The sequence below is a fragment of the Tauraco erythrolophus genome, chromosome 18, assembly GCF_009769465.1.
Source record: "Tauraco erythrolophus isolate bTauEry1 chromosome 18, bTauEry1.pri, whole genome shotgun sequence".
Taxonomy (NCBI): Eukaryota; Metazoa; Chordata; class Aves; order Musophagiformes; family Musophagidae; genus Tauraco; species Tauraco erythrolophus.
The window spans coordinates 2,060,626-2,078,053 of NC_141482.1; the positions used below are offsets into that span (position 1 = coordinate 2,060,626).

The window sequence follows — 17,428 nt, forward strand, 5'->3', positions numbered from 1 at the left end:
GTATCAAACCTTTTGTGACCCGTAATGGTGCTTGGGTCAATGCAGGGGCCACCCCTCACGGAGAGACTTGATTTTCTAGATAAGGTGCTCCAGGATGTGTCCGATGGTGAAGTTCTCTGACCAAAGCTATCAACGTAGTCCTGGGGAGGAAAGGTTTTCTAATGTCCAGACTCCATTTACTCGTTTTGCTCCTCGATTGTTTCCATTTTTCAGTTTCTTTTCTGGATACGGCATTTCACAGGTCACACTATTCCAAGGTCATAATTGTTTCTGCATTCAAAGCAGCACGGACATCCTTTTCTACAAACTAGACAAACCCAGAGCCCTCAGCTGCTCCTCATCAGACGTTCCTTCCAGCCCCTTCCCCAGCTTTGTTGCCCTCCTCTGGACACATTCAAGGACCTTCACATCCTTCTTAAATCGTGGGGCACCGAACTGCCCACAGTACTCCAGGTGAGCCTGCACCAATGCTGACTGCAGTGGGACAAGCACCAATTTTGACCGGCTGGTTCTGCTGTGTTTGATGCACCCCAGGATGTGGTTTGCCCCTTGGCTGCCAGGAGGAAAAGCATGGAAAACCTTCCTACTTTCTCTAAGCAGTACCTGATTGCCATAGCAAAAGTGCCTCTCCGTCTCGGGCATTTGGGCACTGCTGCACTGCAAAGCCGAGTTTCAACAACAAACTGCACAGAAGCCGAGGGGCTTGAAGATCTGGCTGAGGCTGTGGTGCTGGAAGTGTTGGAGAGGCTGAAGGCTTCTCAGGATCAGGCCATCTGCCTGTTGAGGAAGGCTGCCCGGAGGCTCAGAAGAATGCTTCGCCGCGCCAGAACGGCAGAGCCTTCAGAGACTTCTCCTCCACATCACCAGCAGGAAATTAGACTGATGGCCCAAGAGCTTGTAGCGGCCGTGCTGGAGAGCGTGGAGAAGCGTTTGGCATCCCGCACGTCCGAAGCGTCTGAGCCGGGGCCAGCAGGCAGGCAGAAGGAGCAGCCTGTTGCCAGAGGGGACACCCAAGTGGGCAACTCCGAGGAAGAGCAATCGGGGCAAGCTCAAACGGCAGCTCCCAACAGAGCATCTGCACAGGCCTCCCTTGACAAACTCGCCAGAGAATTTTTTGACAGAGTTTTGTGCATCTTGGGATCCTTTGCAGCTTCTCTGGAAGCTACTGGGAAGCTGCTGTGCCCGGCCGGGCTTCTTACAGGCAGCGCCCAGCAGGTGTATGGCCTGGGCTCTGCCCCAAACCTCAGGCATCCCCATTGCATTCCAGCTGCAAGGAACTGCACGCAGGGACCACAGGCTTGAGTTGCTACAGCTCCGTTAGCACTTCCTAAGGGTGCGAATGTTGGTGAACGTGGTGCCAGGGTCATCGCTGCGGCGGCTGAGGAGTCCGTGCTGGAGAGGGAAGCTCTCTGAGGTGACCTAGGAGATGACCTAGTCTAGGCCTCCTGCTCAAAGCCAGGTTGGCAAGAGTGGGTGGCCCACAGGGCTGTCCATAGGGGCCTCCAGGCAGGCCCCCCAGCCGGGCCGCTGGGCAGCAGCCGGGCGGCAACGCAGCGATGCAACAGTACGGCGGCACGGCAACGCGGTGATGTGACGACGTGGCAACGCGATGACGCGACAATGCACGGTTCCTCTGTGAAGCCCCTGGCTGGGAGACCGGCCACAGTTGGGTGCCTCTGGAGCGAGAGCAGCCAGCGCAGGGTCGCAGCTCCACGAGAGCTCTTGGAAGGAGCCGTGGATCACCGTCTCACTGCTGGCGTCCGAAAGGCAGACGCATTGCGGAGCGCACAGCGGGAAAGAGGAGAGAGGTGAGCAGTGGGCCGATGGCGGGGGCTCAGGCTGGGGGCTTGGCACGTGGAGGGCTGCGCTGGGGCCTCAGGACGAGCCCGTTCACGCAGCGGCCATGCAGGAGGCTCATAGAGCCAGTGCCTGAGTGTCTCTGTCTTCCTAGCTTGGGCACAGAAGACAGCGCCTGGGAGAAGCAGCTACTGGCCTGATGGATCCCCATCATCTGCTGGACCTCCCACTCGGGGTCAAGATCCCTGTGCGTCCCGACTCCAAGCCTGTCTTCTGCAGGGCAAAGCTGGGCAAAAAGGTAAAGGAAGTAGAAAGGGGTAGAGAAGCTCTCTTCCTTTACAGGGTGCCCACCATTCCGAGCAGTCCTTGTGGCCACCTGCTCTACAGCAGGAGCTGCAGCCCGTCAGGGCTGGGGGGTCGAGGGAAGCTCCTGGCTCCGTGGTGCTGAGAGAAAGAAGGACTTGCCCATAGCAGTGCTCCGGGCTGGCCAAAGCTGGATGAAGAGTGTTGTGTCAGCTCTTCCATCCACCTTTACCTTTCCTCAAGGAGAGCTTGGCACCTCTGGGGAGCGCAATCCCATTTTGCAGTCAGTGGGAATTGCCAAAGGAAAAGACATGGCTGCAGGCAACATTTCAGCTTAGCTCCTTACGGGTGCAGCACTCTCGCCTCTGCAGGAAACAGCTCCTTGTATTCCTGGAGCAGCAGTAGACAGCCACCAGACGGAAGATGTAGGTATAGGGTTTCTTCTCCGTTGCAGAGTCTCTCGAGTAGACAGATCTTTCCTCTGAACGGGAAGGAAGCCAGGAATTAGTCTGTACCACGGAGGTTCGGAAATGCCACCCCGTGAGCGTGAGGAGCTCGGAAGTGCGTTTGTCTCTGCTGCTCTCTCCTGCCCTGTTCATGCTCTGGACCTTCTCTCTTACAGCTCATCCGGCCCTCGGGCTATTTTCACCTGTGGGATCCCCACCGTCGCCTGTTGGACACGGAGTACAACAGCCTGCACGACCCGTATCTGCAGGCGTACCACCACCGCCAGGACAACCTGCGGAGGCTGAAGAGAAAGGGCTTTGTCACCAGCGATGGCAAAGTAGGTGTGGAGGTCGTCGGGCTGCTAAAAACGGTTCCCCCAGCGCAGAGGGAGCGGGTGCAGAGGAGCAGCTCTCCTCCCACGGGGTTGCGGCTGTTTCGGGGAAGGCAGCCTGCGCGTAGCTGGCCCTACAGTGCTCGGCTGATTGCTGCCCTCGTCTGTCCACAGGTGGTTTGCACTCTGAAAGAGTTCAACGAGTACAGGCAGTATCTGACCAAGCACAAGCTGGATGCAGAGAACATGCGCAGGCGAGAAGAGGTGGGTTTGCAGACGACTGTCAGCGGCACGGTGCCGAGGGCAGGGATGTTACTTGCTGGATCTCGGGGGGGGTCAGTGCAGAAGAGGTGAGGGCTGTGCTGGTGGGCCGGCTGTAGTGGCGTGGGAAGGACTACCCGGCTCGGAGCTGAGCTGGGGCGGGGGGCTGGGGTGGGCACGGGCAGGACGGTCACGTGCCAGCACGCGGAGGGAATTCCTGAGGGAAGAGCTTCTCTTCTGCCCTGGTGGCGTGGCTGAAGCAGAGCGCTGGCCTGGGCCCGCCTGAAGCCTCAGCACGCATGAGCGTGAGCAGTTTGTGCAGGCAACAGCGAGACATAACCTGGGGTCACCTTTCAGGAAAGGTGTGGGCAGCAGCCGGCCAGAAGTCGTGACCCCAAACCACCGAGAAAGATCGACGCTTCCTGCCTGGTCAAGCGGCACCTGAAGCCCCAAAAACCATCTTGCCCACCTCCAGCCAAGAGCGGCAAGACCTCCCTGCATTCGGGGCGATGCAGAAGAGTGAAAGCAGCTTTGGACAAGGGCCAAACCTACTCCCAACCTGCCTTGGGACGGGAACAACAAGCTGCGACAGAAGCCCAGTGGCTTGAAGGTCTGGCTGAGGCTGTGGTGCTGGAAGCGTTGGAGAGGGTGAAGGCTTCTCGGGATCAGGCCGTCTGCCTGTTGAGGAAGGCTGCCCGGAGGCTCAGAAGAATGCTTCGCCGCGCCAGAAGAGCAGAGCCTTCGGAGACTTCTCCTCCACATCGCCGGCAGGAGATTAGACTGATGGCCCAAGAGCTTGTAGCGGCCGTGCTGGAGAGCGTGGAGAAGCGTTTGGCATCCCGCACGTCCGGAGCGTCTGAGCCGGGGCCAGCAGGCAGGCAGAAGGAGCAGCCTGTTGCCAGAGGGGACACCCAAGTGGGCAACTCCGAGGAAGAGCAATCGGGGCAAGCTCAAACGGCAGCTTCCGACAGAGCATCTGCACAGGCCTCCCTTGACAAACTCGCCAGAGAATTTTTTGACAGAGTTTTGTGCATCTTGGAATCCTTTATAGCTTTTGTTTTTGAGGAAGACTCAAGCTGCAGCTCTTCTGAAATCTTGGAGCTTCCCAAGGGAATTCTCTCTCACAGACAGCTGCAGCCATCCCAGACGCCTATCTCAAGGCAGCACCTGGAAGAAGGACAAGGATTCCCCGGTGTATCCCAACAGCAGAGCCTGGAAGCAGGCAAGGGAGCAGCGTTGCCTGTGTTACAGCCACGGCCAAGAACAACCGCCGCTGACGTCTCGCGATCGAGTCTCACGATTGCCAGGGAGAGCATGAAAAATGCCGTCTCCAGAGTTCAGCAGCGCCGTGCAGAACGGACTGGGCATGCCCCAACCGTTGCCCCTGAGGTTCTTGGAACGGCAGAGAAGAAGGTGGAGAGGGAAACGAAGCCGAAGCCAAGAGCCTTAGCCAGCACTTGGGCCATAAGGGCTGTGGCAAGTCAGTTCGTTGACTCTGTGTCAGAGCAGAGGTGTCAAGCCGGGCCGGCACAGATCCTCAGGCTGCATTTTGGACGGCGTGTCGCAAAAGCGCCCACACCACAAGCCGGAAAGGAGAGCTGTCCGGCTGAGGACACCCTCCCCTCTGTGGTCCCACAGCTTTCCAAACAGCCCGTCCCTCCGGTGGGTCCGAAGCCCCCTGCCCGGACAGGAGCACGGCACAGGTCGGTGCGTGCAAAGCCTGTCCAAGGCCAGCCCCAGCAGCCCGTGTGAGAAACACGGGCGTGAGCTGGGAGGTTGTGGAGGACGCCCTGAGGCGCTGTGTGGCAGGAGAGGTGTCGAGCCCCTGGGCAGCTCCACCAGGCAGCAAACAGAGACTTGACAGCCTTGTGCAAGCAATAAAGAGTTCCGTGCCAGGTGCTTGCGTGTGCCTACCTTCATTCAAGCCAGGCCATGCCGTGGCGTCCTCAAGGCCTCTGTGTTTGCCTTTCTGTGTGCCCAAGGGCTCCCATGGGCCTTGGGGGGCAACCGAGGGGCTGCCGTTTCTTTTTGGTGCCCCCAAAGGCCCTCCATGTCTCTTTGCGTGTCTCCTGTGGCCCTCCATGTGCCTTTTGGTGCAGCTCAGAGCCATCCATATGCCTTTTGGTGCAGCTCAGAGCCATCCATATGCCTTTTGGTGCGGCTCAGAGCCATCCATAGGCCTTTTGGTGCGGCTCAGAGCCATCCATAGGCCTTTTGGTGCGGCTCAGAGCCATCCATAGGCCTTTTGGTGCGGCTCAGAGCCATCCATAGGCCTTTTGGTGCGGCTCAGAGCCATAAATGTGCCTTTCAGTGCCCAGCCCCAGCCTTTGTGTGCCCCTGGGTACCTGCCTCCATGCTCCATTTGCCCTTGGGTGCCACCCAGAGCCCTCCCTCTGCCTTGCTTTACACCCCGGGGAACTCCTTCTGTCCTCTTTACCCCTCAAGAGTGGCTGGAGTGGCCTGAGCTGCGTAAAAGGAGGAGAAAGGGAGAGAAAGTCAGTGCAGGAGCCTTGAGCACAGCAGCAGCCAGGAACACAGAATCGTAGAATCACGGAATGGTTTGCGTTGGAAGGGACCTTCAAGACCATCTAGTTCCAGCCCCCCTACCATGGGCAGGGACACCTTCCACTACACCAGGTTGCTCAACCACATTCATGGTTCAGGAAGCATGACTAAAGGATTCCAGCTCATTGCGAGGAGAAGGACAGCCCCCATCCTGAAGAAGACAGGATACCCCTCAGGGCTGCTAAAATAATGCCAGCATCCCAACCCTTCAACTCCTCTCTGAAACCCTCCCATTATGTGCCATCATAGATGAATAACTGTAGCCAGGCCGACTCTAGGGACGTTTAGATCCAGAAAGAAGCAGATGGATCATGACACTATAAAAATACAGATGCTTTGATCCCACGCTTCTGTGTTCTGTGTCTTCTGTGTTTCTCAGGACACCAATCAGGAATTAGATGTTGACAGCAATGGGCCAAAAATCCAATTCAGTGCAATTCCCCAAGTTGAGACTTGGAAAGGACTACTCGGCTCGGAGCTGTACTAGGGCGGGGGGGCTGGGGTGGGCATGGCCAGGAAGGTCACATGTAAGCACGTAGAGTCATGAGAGAAGACCATCTCTTCTGCCCTGGTGGCGTGGCTGAAGCAGAGCGCTGGCCTGGGCCCGCCTGAAGCCTCAGCACGCATGAGCATGAGCAGTTTGTGCAGGCAACAGCGAGACATAACCTGGGGTCACCTGTCAGGAAAGGTGTGGGCAGCAGCCGGCCGGTTAAAGCATGCCCCCAAACCACTGAGAGGGATCGACACTTCCTGCCTGGCAGAGCGGCACCTGAAGCCCCAAAAACCATCTTGCCCACCTCCAGCCAAGAGCGGCAAGACCTCCCTGCATTCAGGGCGATGCAGAAGAGTGAAAGCAGCTTTGCACGAGGGCCAAACCTACTCCCAACCTGCGTTGGGACGGGAACAACAAGCTGCGACAGAAGCCCAGTGGCTTGAAGATCTGGCTGAGGCTGTGGTGCTGGAAGTGTTGGAGAGGGTGAAGGCTTCTCGGGATCAGGCCGTCTGCCTGTTGAGGAAGGCTGCCCGGAGGCTCAGAAGAATGCTTCGCCGCGCCAGAAGAGCAGAGCCTTCGGAGACTTCTCCTCCACATCGCCGGCAGGAGATTAGACTGATGGCCCAAGAGCTTGTAGCGGCCGTGCTGGAGAGCGTGGAGAAGCGTTTGGCATCCCGCACGTCCGGAGCGTCTGAGCCGGGGCCAGCAGGCAGGCAGAAGGAGCAGCCTGTTGCCAGAGGGGACACCCAAGTGGGCAACTCCGAGGAAGAGCAATCGGGGCAAGCTCAAACGGCAGCTCCCGACAGAGCATCTGCACAGGCCTCCCTTGACAAACTCGCCAGAGAATTTTTTGACAGAGTTTTGTGCATCTTGGAATCCTTTATAGCTTTTGTTTTTGAGGAAGACTCAAGCTGCAGCTCTTCTGAAATCTTGGAGCTTCCCAAGGGAATTCTCTCTCACAGACAACTGCAGCCATCCCAGACGCCTATCTCAAGGCAGCACCTGGAAGAAGGACAAGGATTCCCCGGTGTATCCCAACAGCAGAGCCTGGAAGCAGGCAAGGGAGCAGCGTTGCCTGTGTTACAGCCACGGCCAAGAACAACCGCCGCTGACGTCTCGCGACCGAGTCTCACGATTGCCAGGGAGAGCATGAAAAATGCCGTCTCCAGAGTTCAGCAGCGCCGTGCAGAACGGACTGGGCATGCCCCAACCGTTGCCCCTGAGGTTCTTGGAACGGCAGAGAAGAAGGTGGAGAGGGAAACGAAGCCGAAGCCAAGAGCCTTAGCCAGCACTTGGGCCATAAGGGCTGTGGCAAGTCAGTTCGTTGACTCTGTGTCAGAGCAGAGGTGTCAAGCCGGGCCGGCACAGATCCTCAGGCTGCATTTTGGACGGCGTGTCGCAAAAGCGCCCACACCACAAGCCGGAAAGGAGAGCTGTCCGGCTGAGGACACCCTCCCCTCTGTGGTCCCACAGCTTTCCAAACAGCCCGTCCCTCCGGTGGGTCCGAAGCCCCCTGCCCGGACAGGAGCACGGCACAGGTCGGTGCGTGCAAAGCCTGTCCAAGGCCAGCCCCAGCAGCCCGTGTGAGAAACACGGGCGTGAGCTGGGAGGTTGTGGAGGACGCCCTGAGGCGCTGTGTGGCAGGAGAGGTGTCGAGCCCCTGGGCAGCTCCACCAGGCAGCAAACAGAGACTTGACAGCCTTGTGCTAGCAATAAAGAGTTCCGTGCCAGGTGCTTGCGTGTGCCTACCTTCATTCAAGCCAGGCCATGCCGTGGCGTCCTCAAGGCCTCTGTGTTTGCCTTTCTGTGTGCCCAAGGGCTCCCATGGGCCTTGGGGGGCAACCGAGGGGCTGCCGTTTCTTTTTGGTGCCCCCAAAGGCCCTCCATGTCTCTTTGCGTGTCTCCTGTGGCCCTCCATGTGCCTTTTGGTGCGGCTCAGAGCCATCCATATGCCTTTTGGTGCGGCTCAGAGCCATCCATAGGCCTTTTGGTGCGGCTCAGAGCCATCCATAGGCCTTTTGGTGCGGCTCAGAGCCATCCATAGGCCTTTTGGTGCGGCTCAGAGCCATCCATAGGCCTTTTGGTGCGGCTCAGAGCCATCCATAGGCCTTTTGGTGCGGCTCAGAGCCATAAATGTGCCTTTCAGTGCCCAGCCCCAGCCTTTGTGTGCCCCTGGGTACCTGCCTCCATGCTCCATTTGCCCTTGGGTGCCACCCAGAGCCCTCCCTCTGCCTTGCTTTACACCCCGGGGAACTCCTTCTGTCCTCTTTACCCCTCAAGAGTGGCTGGAGTGGCCTGAGCTGCGTAAAAGGAGGAGAAAGGGAGAGAAAGTCAGTGCAGGAGCCTTGAGCACAGCAGCAGCCAGGAACACAGAATCGTAGAATCACGGAATGGTTTGCGTTGGAAGGGACCTTCAAGACCATCTAGTTCCAGCCCCCCTACCATGGGCAGGGACACCTTCCACTACACCAGGTTGCTCAACCACATTCATGGTTCAGGAAGCATGACTAAAGGATTCCAGCTTATTGCGAGGAGAAGGACAGCCCCCATCCTGAAGAAGACAGGATACCCCTCAGGGCTGCTAAAATAATGCCAGCATCCCAACCCTTCAACTCCTCTCTGAAACCCTCCCATTATGTGCCATCATAGATGAATAACTGTAGCCAGGCCGACTCTAGGGACGTTTAGATCCAGAAAGAAGCAGATGGATCATGACACTATAAAAATACAGATGCTTTGATCCCATGCTTCTGTGTTCTCTGTCTTCTGTGTTTCTCAGGACACCAATCAGGAATTAGATGTTGACAGCAATGGGCCAAAAATCCAATTCAGTGCAATTCCCCAAGTTGAGACTTGGAAAGGACTACTCGGCTCGGAGCTGTACTAGGGCGGGGGGGCTGGGGTGGGCATGGCCAGGAAGGTCACATGTAAGCACGTAGAGTCATGAGAGAAGACCATCTCTTCTGCCCTGGTGGCGTGGCTGAAGCAGAGCGCTGGCCTGGGCCCGCCTGAAGCCTCAGCACGCATGAGCATGAGCAGTTTGTGCAGGCAACAGCGAGACATAACCTGGGGTCACCTGTCAGGAAAGGTGTGGGCAGCAGCCGGCCGGTTAAAGCATGCCCCCAAACCACTGAGAGGGATCGACACTTCCTGCCTGGCAGAGCGGCACCTGAAGCCCCAAAAACCATCTTGCCCACCTCCAGCCAAGAGCGGCAAGACCTCCCTGCATTCAGGGCGATGCAGAAGAGTGAAAGCAGCTTTGCACGAGGGCCAAACCTACTCCCAACCTGCCTTGGGACGGGAACAACAAGCTGCGACAGAAGCCCAGTGGCTTGAAGATCTGGCTGAGGCTGTGGTGCTGGAAGTGTTGGAGAGGGTGAATGCGGAGAAGGGATTTGGAGAAGTACTGAGACGACTCAATATGAGTTAGCTGCAGGAAGTCTCGTTTATTGCGCAGTTCTTATTGCTTATATAGACAGTATTTGCCAATAATCCTGAGACCACACCTTTTCTACACCATTATTGGATGATACATATGCTTGTCATATTTAACAGCTTATTTCAAACAGGTACCCGCCTAGCGAAGCTCTGCTCTAAGCAAACACTACTCCCTTATCATACTGCATAGTTCTCTTATCCTTAACTTCAAGGGCATTCTGCACTTGAGGCCTAACTTTAGAGCTCCAGTCTTTATTTACACAGGATTTTCTTCGTGCAGTCTCTTCAAGGATCTGCACTCCGACAAATCCCCCTTTCTTTTCTTGCACGAAGAAAACCCTGTGCACGAGACTGTCAACCCCAGTTACTAGCATGTTGTCTTGATACAGCCTTGCAAAAGCAGTTTCTAGCATACTACTTCCCTTTCTGAGGGCTTTACTATTTCCGTTATATCCAAGATTCCACTGAGCAGGAGGGTGTCAGTCGGCAGGGTCATCGCAGAGAAGAGAGGCAGGCACGGCACCTTCAGGGCGTCCCCTGTTTATCCACACAGTGTGCTCTGCTGCCTTCTTCCACTCCGCTCTGAGCCATCCCTTTTACACCCTCAGCAGAGTCTATGACAAAGGTATTGACACGGCGTTGCCGCACGCGTGGCCAGTGCGTGCAACAAGGCCGCCAGGTATGTGCTCTGCTGGCCAACAGCGGACTTTTTAAGTTGTAACATATTTCTCCTAGCTTCCTTTTTCAAAGTTACGTGCTCACAACTAAGTCTAGTTTGTAATTCTTCTGTCATTAATTCGGTACCAGTTCATTCTTCTCCTTCCAGTAGCTCACTTCTGATTGGAAAAAACACACAAAGCATATATACAAGCAATATATACAAACAACTTTCACACACGTAATATACTAAATCATAAGAAACATAAAGACAGTTTACATATCAATATACAATCCTCTACCACAATTCTCCCCGAATGCTCTCTAAGCCATTGCAATTGTTTGTGGATGGACTCACTATGGTCACTTAGATTAAAACAACACATGTTTGTGTAGCGTGGTTGTTGCTGGCACAACCTACAAATTTTATCCTAATAAATTTAACTCTTGTGGGGAAATATATGGAAGACTGCCCCTTTTTTTTTTTTTAGCATTTGTTTTAATGTTAAATGAATTCATTCAATAACAGCTTGTCCCGTAGGTGAAATGAGGGATACCGGTAATGTGATTCACTCCCCAATCCTGTAAAAAGGCACCATACTGGATCACTGTCTGTCCCAATTTTCTTTGGTACTCCCATGGTTTTCTTCAGTGTGAGCAGTAGCAACAACAACGGCAGAAAACATATCAACAGTTACATGCACATATTTAGATCGATTAAATGATTGAATATAAGTAATATCAGTTTGCCATAATTCATTGGCACATAAACCTGTTGGATTTACTCCTGCTGGAGTATTTGAAGGCACAATACGTTGATGGTCAGGGCAGACGTGTACAATCTGCTGAGCTTGATCTACTGTCTGACCTGACAGAGAGCATCATCTACCACCAATTGACAAACTGTAGGATTATTCATCGTTCCTTGAAGCAGTACAATCCAATGATATTGTTGCGTGGGTCGTTCATTGTTAAGCACTGGAACTGAAAAGGCAAATCTAGGACAATTGTTAGGGTGCAAATAAATAAAAAAGTAAAAAGGTGCAATAACCCAATCTTTTAAATCAATCACCATCAAATGCTAACATTCTGGAATCATAGTAGGATTTGGTACACCCGGTTGTAAAACACCCATTGGTGAAATGATTGCATTAATAGCTCTTAAATCTTTTAACATAAATCTCCACTTTCCTGATTTCTTTGAGATAACAAATTTTGGAGTATTCTATGGGCTAGTGGAGAGAATTATATGTCCTAATTTGAGCTGTTCGTCGACTAATTTTTGAGCTCACTCCAGCCGCTCACCTTTTAATGGCCACTGATCGACCCAGACCGGCTTGCCAGCTTGAGTCAGGGCTGGACATCAGTGACGTGCTAAAAATTTCAGGTTAGCCTCACATTCCAGTGATTCAACAAAGCCCGACCTCATAATGTATATGGGACATCAAAAACATATGGTTTCAAAATAGCTTGTTTGTTACCTGGGCCTACTGCTAACAAGGTCTGTGCACTCTGCTGTGGGATCTGTGTTCCACCTACTCTGATCACAGCTGCCAGGGCTTGTATCAGAGGCCGAGAGGGCGGCCAGTCAGGATTTTTCACTATAGATACATCAGCCCCTGTGTAAACTAGGCCAGAAAAGCCTTCCCATTAATGATTACTGTTAAAGGAGGCTGTGCAGCTGTGACTGTCTGTGTCCAAAATTCTTTTGTGATAGCAGAGTGACCTTTATTGTTATATAGGCAGCTTTTATAGATTACTACTCTGGCCACGATGTGTCCACGCGGCCCTCACCCAGCTGTGATTGGGTACAAACAATAGTGCACGCACCTATTTTAATTTTTCTATTGGCTATGCCTAAAAAGGAGCTATTTTTTACTTGCTAAACTAAACATCATTTTCTCACACACTCTATATCAACTTCCCAAACTCCCCATGTCAACTTCTCACACTCCCTGCACCAGCTGTTCACACTCCCTTCTCTTTCTCATCCTCTTTATCGGTGTTTCCCACTTCAGAAAAGAGCACAGGCTTAAATCATCAAGGTCAAACCCCAACTGTAACTGTGTGTATGATTCCATAATTCCCCTTTTTTGTTTTTCTGTGACCATTACTTGATGAACCGTACTCTGTACCGTTCACTGGGGTGATTATTACTATGCATAAAAGAACTACTAGCAATATAATGCCTGCTTTTGCTAAAGATTTTAACCATCCTGTCAATTAAGAGCATTGATAAAGCAGAAGCTGTAGCATTAGTTTGTTTTGCAAGCCAACAACCCAGCTTATTCAATGTAGTTAACACCTGTGCCACTCCAACTCCTGGTGCAAATATTGAAGCTGCAATGATTTTAGCTGGTTCCCAAAATTCTGCTCTGGAATCACACTAGCTATCATAAGCATGCGCGCTGCAGCTATTCTGGGTGTGTCTATGACTTAAGTTCATGGTGGTGTTAGGGAAATACATTCTTAAAGTCCCTATAGTACATGGATCTCCCCTTATATGCAAAGGAATACCCTGCTAAGCTCTATTATAGCCCTGCAGAAGCAGTTACTAGCATTTTGGTGTTTTGTTTGTTTGTTTGTTTGTTTGGCTTTTTTTTTTTTTTTTTTTTTTTTCCTCAGAATCAATTACCCTTGGGAGTACAGACAATCCTAATTTTGTGGTGGATGATCGTCCCAGCAATAGTGCACATAATCCTTGTGATATAAGACCAAAGACACCAGTAGGAATTAAATGCACCAACGTGTCAGTGATTACTGTTGACCAAAACATTTAGCTGCCAATATCTCTGCTTTATAGTGTTCCGAGACCACATTGTGACACACCTTTACTAAATCTGCAATCGTTTTTTGCCCGATTTCTGATAAGATCAAGAGCTTGTTGGCAGTCTGTGTTAGCATTTTCAATGGCTAACTGGAATACCAACACATCTGCAGTAGCCGGATTTTCTGTTTATCTCTGAACTGCCATTTGTAGCTGATCAAGGAAATGCTCATAAGGTTCCTGTGCTCCCTGCCGAATGGAAGCAAAGGAAGCCTCCCCTGTCCCAAAAATCAGGGACACGTCTTAATGCTCTCTTAGCCAATTCAGTCAGTTGTTGGAAAGCTACTTGCTGTAACCCTGCCTGTGCCTGATTTTGACATGTGTGACATTTTATTCATCCCAAAATATTTAGCTCTCAATTTAAGAGATTTAACACCTATAACACTTTAGCTATTGTTTCATTGGGAGATTTCCCCATCATTCCCCCTTCTTGTTTTAAAAGCATATTCTCCAAAGTACCATGTGCGTATTCTATGATCGGTTGCCCAGTAGGATTGTAAGAAATACCAGCAACATGCTCAATACCTTATGATGACAAAAATACATATGTCTGATAAGAAGTGTATGCCAAAGTTCCTGCGAGCGTAAACCACGAGGATTAACACCATTCACTGGTGGCACGATCGTATTTTGACAGGTACTACACAATTGTACAATTGAGCGGGCTTGTTCTCTTGTTATACCAAATTGTCACCTAATAGCATTAGCAGTCTGATGGTAGCAGTCATGTAAGATGTTTGCCTGCATGAGCGAGTTTGGTACCAGAGCTGCACTCGTGAGAGGCTCAGCTCGCCTGTTCCCTTCTGCTATAGGCCTTGGAAGCGTGGTGTGCGCTCGCAGATGTACAATGGAATATGCATGTTTACGGTTTTGCAACACTGATATTAACTGTTGGAATTGCTGGAACAGAAGAGAATTAGTTATTTCCCGCGATGCCGATCGAGACGATCCAAGTTACGATGTGTTCTCTCGGTACAACCTGGGCCACAGGCAGCGGCCGGGCGGAGGGGCGGGGCCAAGCGGCCGCTCGCCAGGCGCGGCCGACGGGTGGGGGGCAGCAGCGGCGGGGGGGGGGGGGGGGGGGGGAGGGGGGGGGGGTGTCAGCCCTCCCTCGCCTCAGCCGGGCGGGGGGGCAGGGTGGCGATGACGACCCAGCAGCCCTGTGCCGGCCCCCCCCCTTGCTGTTGTTGCTGTTGTTGTTGCCGCAGCTCCGGCCGCTCGCGCTCCGTAACCGCCGCCGCCCCCTCCCGCCGAGGGGACCATCAGCTGCGAACGAACCGGCGCAGCGGGGCCCGCCGCGCGTCTCCGTCCCGTCCAGCCGCGGCTCGCTCTGCACACGAGCAGCAGCGCCGAGACAAACGCCGCGCCCGCGGCCCCGGCCGGCAGCAGCAGCGGCGTTCCCGGGGCGCCGCCGGGCGCGGTGGGCGGCGCGGCGCGGGGGTGCCGGTGTACCGACTTCGTTGGAAGAGGGGAAAAGAAATAAGTCTCTCTTTCGTTCGGGGCCCTGGATCAAAAGATTCGATGATGACTTTTCCAGGCCAGCAGCATCCCCACAGGTGGCTGCACGCCAAAGTTTAACGTCTATAGTGTCCCAAGTCCTTGTCATGTATATATTTGAAGAGCTTGCCTCCGGTACATGGGCTGATACCCAAACCAGGAGTACCGGGAGTTTTATCAAGTCAGAACTGTTAATAGTGCTGGTTTCTCTAGCACTTTGTCAGCACTTTAACTACAGACTTATGTTCTGTTAAAGCCATGCTTCCCATTGTTCCCAGTCGCTTACCTCCTCCTGTTGAGGCAGTTGTCGCTTATTTTTTTTTCTTCAGTCGTTTACTTCTTCTTTCCTTTGGTTCCTAATTCTTCGTGTTTCACGATAATATCTTTTGCATACCCCCCTGCAATCAGGGGGGGCCAATATCTTTTTCCAAGTTTTAATCCACGCTTCTCGAAGAAGCTTCCCAACAACGACAATGCAACGTCCTGTTCCATCGTCTTACCGCGACAGTGGATCCTACAGATCTTCCGGCTTTCCCCTATAGGCCGCCTGTATGCAGATCTGCACGGCTTTCCCCGATGGGCCGCCTGAATGTGGATCCTGCGGATCGTCGGCTTTCCTGTATAGGCCGCCTGGGTAGATCCGCCCGGCTTTCCCCGATGGGCCGCCTGAGGTCGCCGTCCCTTCTCCGCTAAAATAGCACTCGTTCAAAACAAGTAATAAATGTCCCGAGTGAAACGATGAGTCCAGCTCATTTTTTCCCGTCCCTGTTCGGGCGCCATAATGCGGAGAAGGGATTTGGAGAAGTACTGAGACGACTCAATATGAGTTAGCTGCAGGAAGTCTCGTTTATTGCGCAGTTCTTATTGCTTATATAGACAGTATTTGCCAATAATCCTGAGACCACACCTTTTCTACACCATTATTGGATGATACATATGCTTGTCATATTTAACAGCTTATTTCAAACAGGTACCCGCCTAGCGAAGCTCTGCTCTAAGCAAACACTACTCCCTTATCATACTGCATAGTTCTCTATCCTTAACTTCAAGGGCATTCTGCACTTGAGGCCTAACTTTAGAGCTCCAGTCTTTATTTACACAGGATTTTCTTCGTGCAGTCTCTTCAAGGATCTGCACTCCGACAGGTGAAGGCTTCTCGGGATCAGGCCGTCTGCCTGTTGAGGAAGGCTGCCCGGAGGCTCAGAAGAATGCTTCGCCGCGCCAGAAGAGCAGAGCCTTCGGAGACTTCTCCTCCACATCGCCGGCAGGAGATTAGACTGATGGCCCAAGAGCTTGTAGCGGCCGTGCTGGAGAGCGTGGAGAAGCGTTTGGCATCCCGCACGTCCGGAGCGTCTGAGCCGGGGCCAGCAGGCAGGCAGAAGGAGCAGCCTGTTGCCAGAGGGGACACCCAAGTGGGCAACTCCGAGGAAGAGCAATCGGGGCAAGCTCAAACGGCAGCTCCCGACAGAGCATCTGCACAGGCCTCCCTTGACAAACTCGCCAGAGAATTTTTTGACAGAGTTTTGTGCATCTTGGAATCCTTTATAGCTTTTGTTTTTGAGGAAGACTCAAGCTGCAGCTCTTCTGAAATCTTGGAGCTTCCCAAGGGAATTCTCTCTCACAGACAACTGCAGCCATCCCAGACGCCTATCTCAAGGCAGCACCTGGAAGAAGGACAAGGATTCCCCGGTGTATCCCAACAGCAGAGCCTGGAAGCAGGCAAGGGAGCAGCGTTGCCTGTGTTACAGCCACGGCCAAGAACAACCGCCGCTGACGTCTCGCGACCGAGTCTCACGATTGCCAGGGAGAGCATGAAAAATGCCGTCTCCAGAGTTCAGCAGCGCCGTGCAGAACGGACTGGGCATGCCCCAACCGTTGCCCCTGAGGTTCTTGGAACGGCAGAGAAGAAGGTGGAGAGGGAAACGAAGCCGAAGCCAAGAGCCTTAGCCAGCACTTGGGCCATAAGGGCTGTGGCAAGTCAGTTCGTTGACTCTGTGTCAGAGCAGAGGTGTCAAGCCGGGCCGGCACAGATCCTCAGACTGCATTTTGGACGGCGTGTCGCAAAAGCGCCCACACCACAAGCCGGAAAGGAGAGCTGTCCGGCTGAGGACACCCTCCCCTCTGTGGTCCCACAGCTTTCCAAACAGCCCGTCCCTCCGGTGGGTCCGAAGCCCCCTGCCCGGACAGGAGCACGGCACAGGTCGGTGCGTGCAAAGCCTGTCCAAGGCCAGCCCCAGCAGCCCGTGTGAGAAACACGGGCGTGAGCTGGGAGGTTGTGGAGGACGCCCTGAGGCGCTGTGTGGCAGGAGAGGTGTCGAGCCCCTGGGCAGCTCCACCAGGCAGCAAACAGAGCCTTGACAGCCTTGTGCTAGCAATAAAGAGTTCCGTGCCAGGTGCTTGCGTGTGCCTACCTTCATTCAAGCCAGGCCATGCCGTGGCGTCCTCAAGGCCTCTGTGTTTGCCTTTCTGTGTGCCTAAGGGCTCCCATGGGCCTTGGGGGGCAACCGAGGGGATGCCGTATCTTTTTGGTGCCCCCAAAGGCCCTCCATGTCTCTTTGCGTGTCTCCTGTGGCCCTCCATGTGCCTTTTGGTGCAGCTCAGAGCCATCCATATGCCTTTTGGTGCGGCTCAGAGCCATCCATAGGCCTTTTGGTGCGGCTCAGAGCCATCCATAGGCCTTTTGGTGCGGCTCAGAGCCATCCATAGGTCTTTTGGTGCGGCTCAGAGCCATCCATAGGCCTTTTGGTGCGGCTCAGAGCCATAAATGTGCCTTTCAGTGCCCAGCCCCAGCCTTTGTGTGCCCCTGGGTACC

General features: G+C 53.6%; 3 protein-coding genes across 3 annotated transcripts; all 3 read left to right on the forward strand.

The window, feature by feature from the left end:
* Positions 1-1,996: 1,996 nt before the first annotated feature.
* LOC147527468 (uncharacterized) lies at positions 1,997-4,891 on the forward strand. The gene is made up of 4 exons (XM_086623135.1): positions 1,997-2,095; positions 2,723-2,884; positions 3,053-3,142; positions 3,497-4,891. The coding sequence occupies exons 1-4, from the start codon at positions 1,997-1,999 to the stop codon at positions 4,889-4,891; spliced, it is 1,746 nt and encodes a 581-aa protein (XP_086479261.1).
* Positions 4,892-6,329: 1,438 nt separating this feature from the next.
* LOC147527469 (uncharacterized) lies at positions 6,330-7,893 on the forward strand. Its single transcript, XM_086623136.1, is given in 2 exon segments — positions 6,330-7,688; positions 7,690-7,893. Coding segments are annotated over 2 exon segments (1,563 nt in total).
* A 1,329-nt stretch (positions 7,894-9,222) lies between these two features.
* Positions 9,223-16,865, forward strand: LOC147527470 (uncharacterized). The gene is made up of 2 exons (XM_086623137.1): positions 9,223-9,573; positions 15,762-16,865. The coding sequence occupies exons 1-2, from the start codon at positions 9,223-9,225 to the stop codon at positions 16,863-16,865; spliced, it is 1,455 nt and encodes a 484-aa protein (XP_086479263.1).
* Positions 16,866-17,428: the final 563 nt, after the last annotated feature.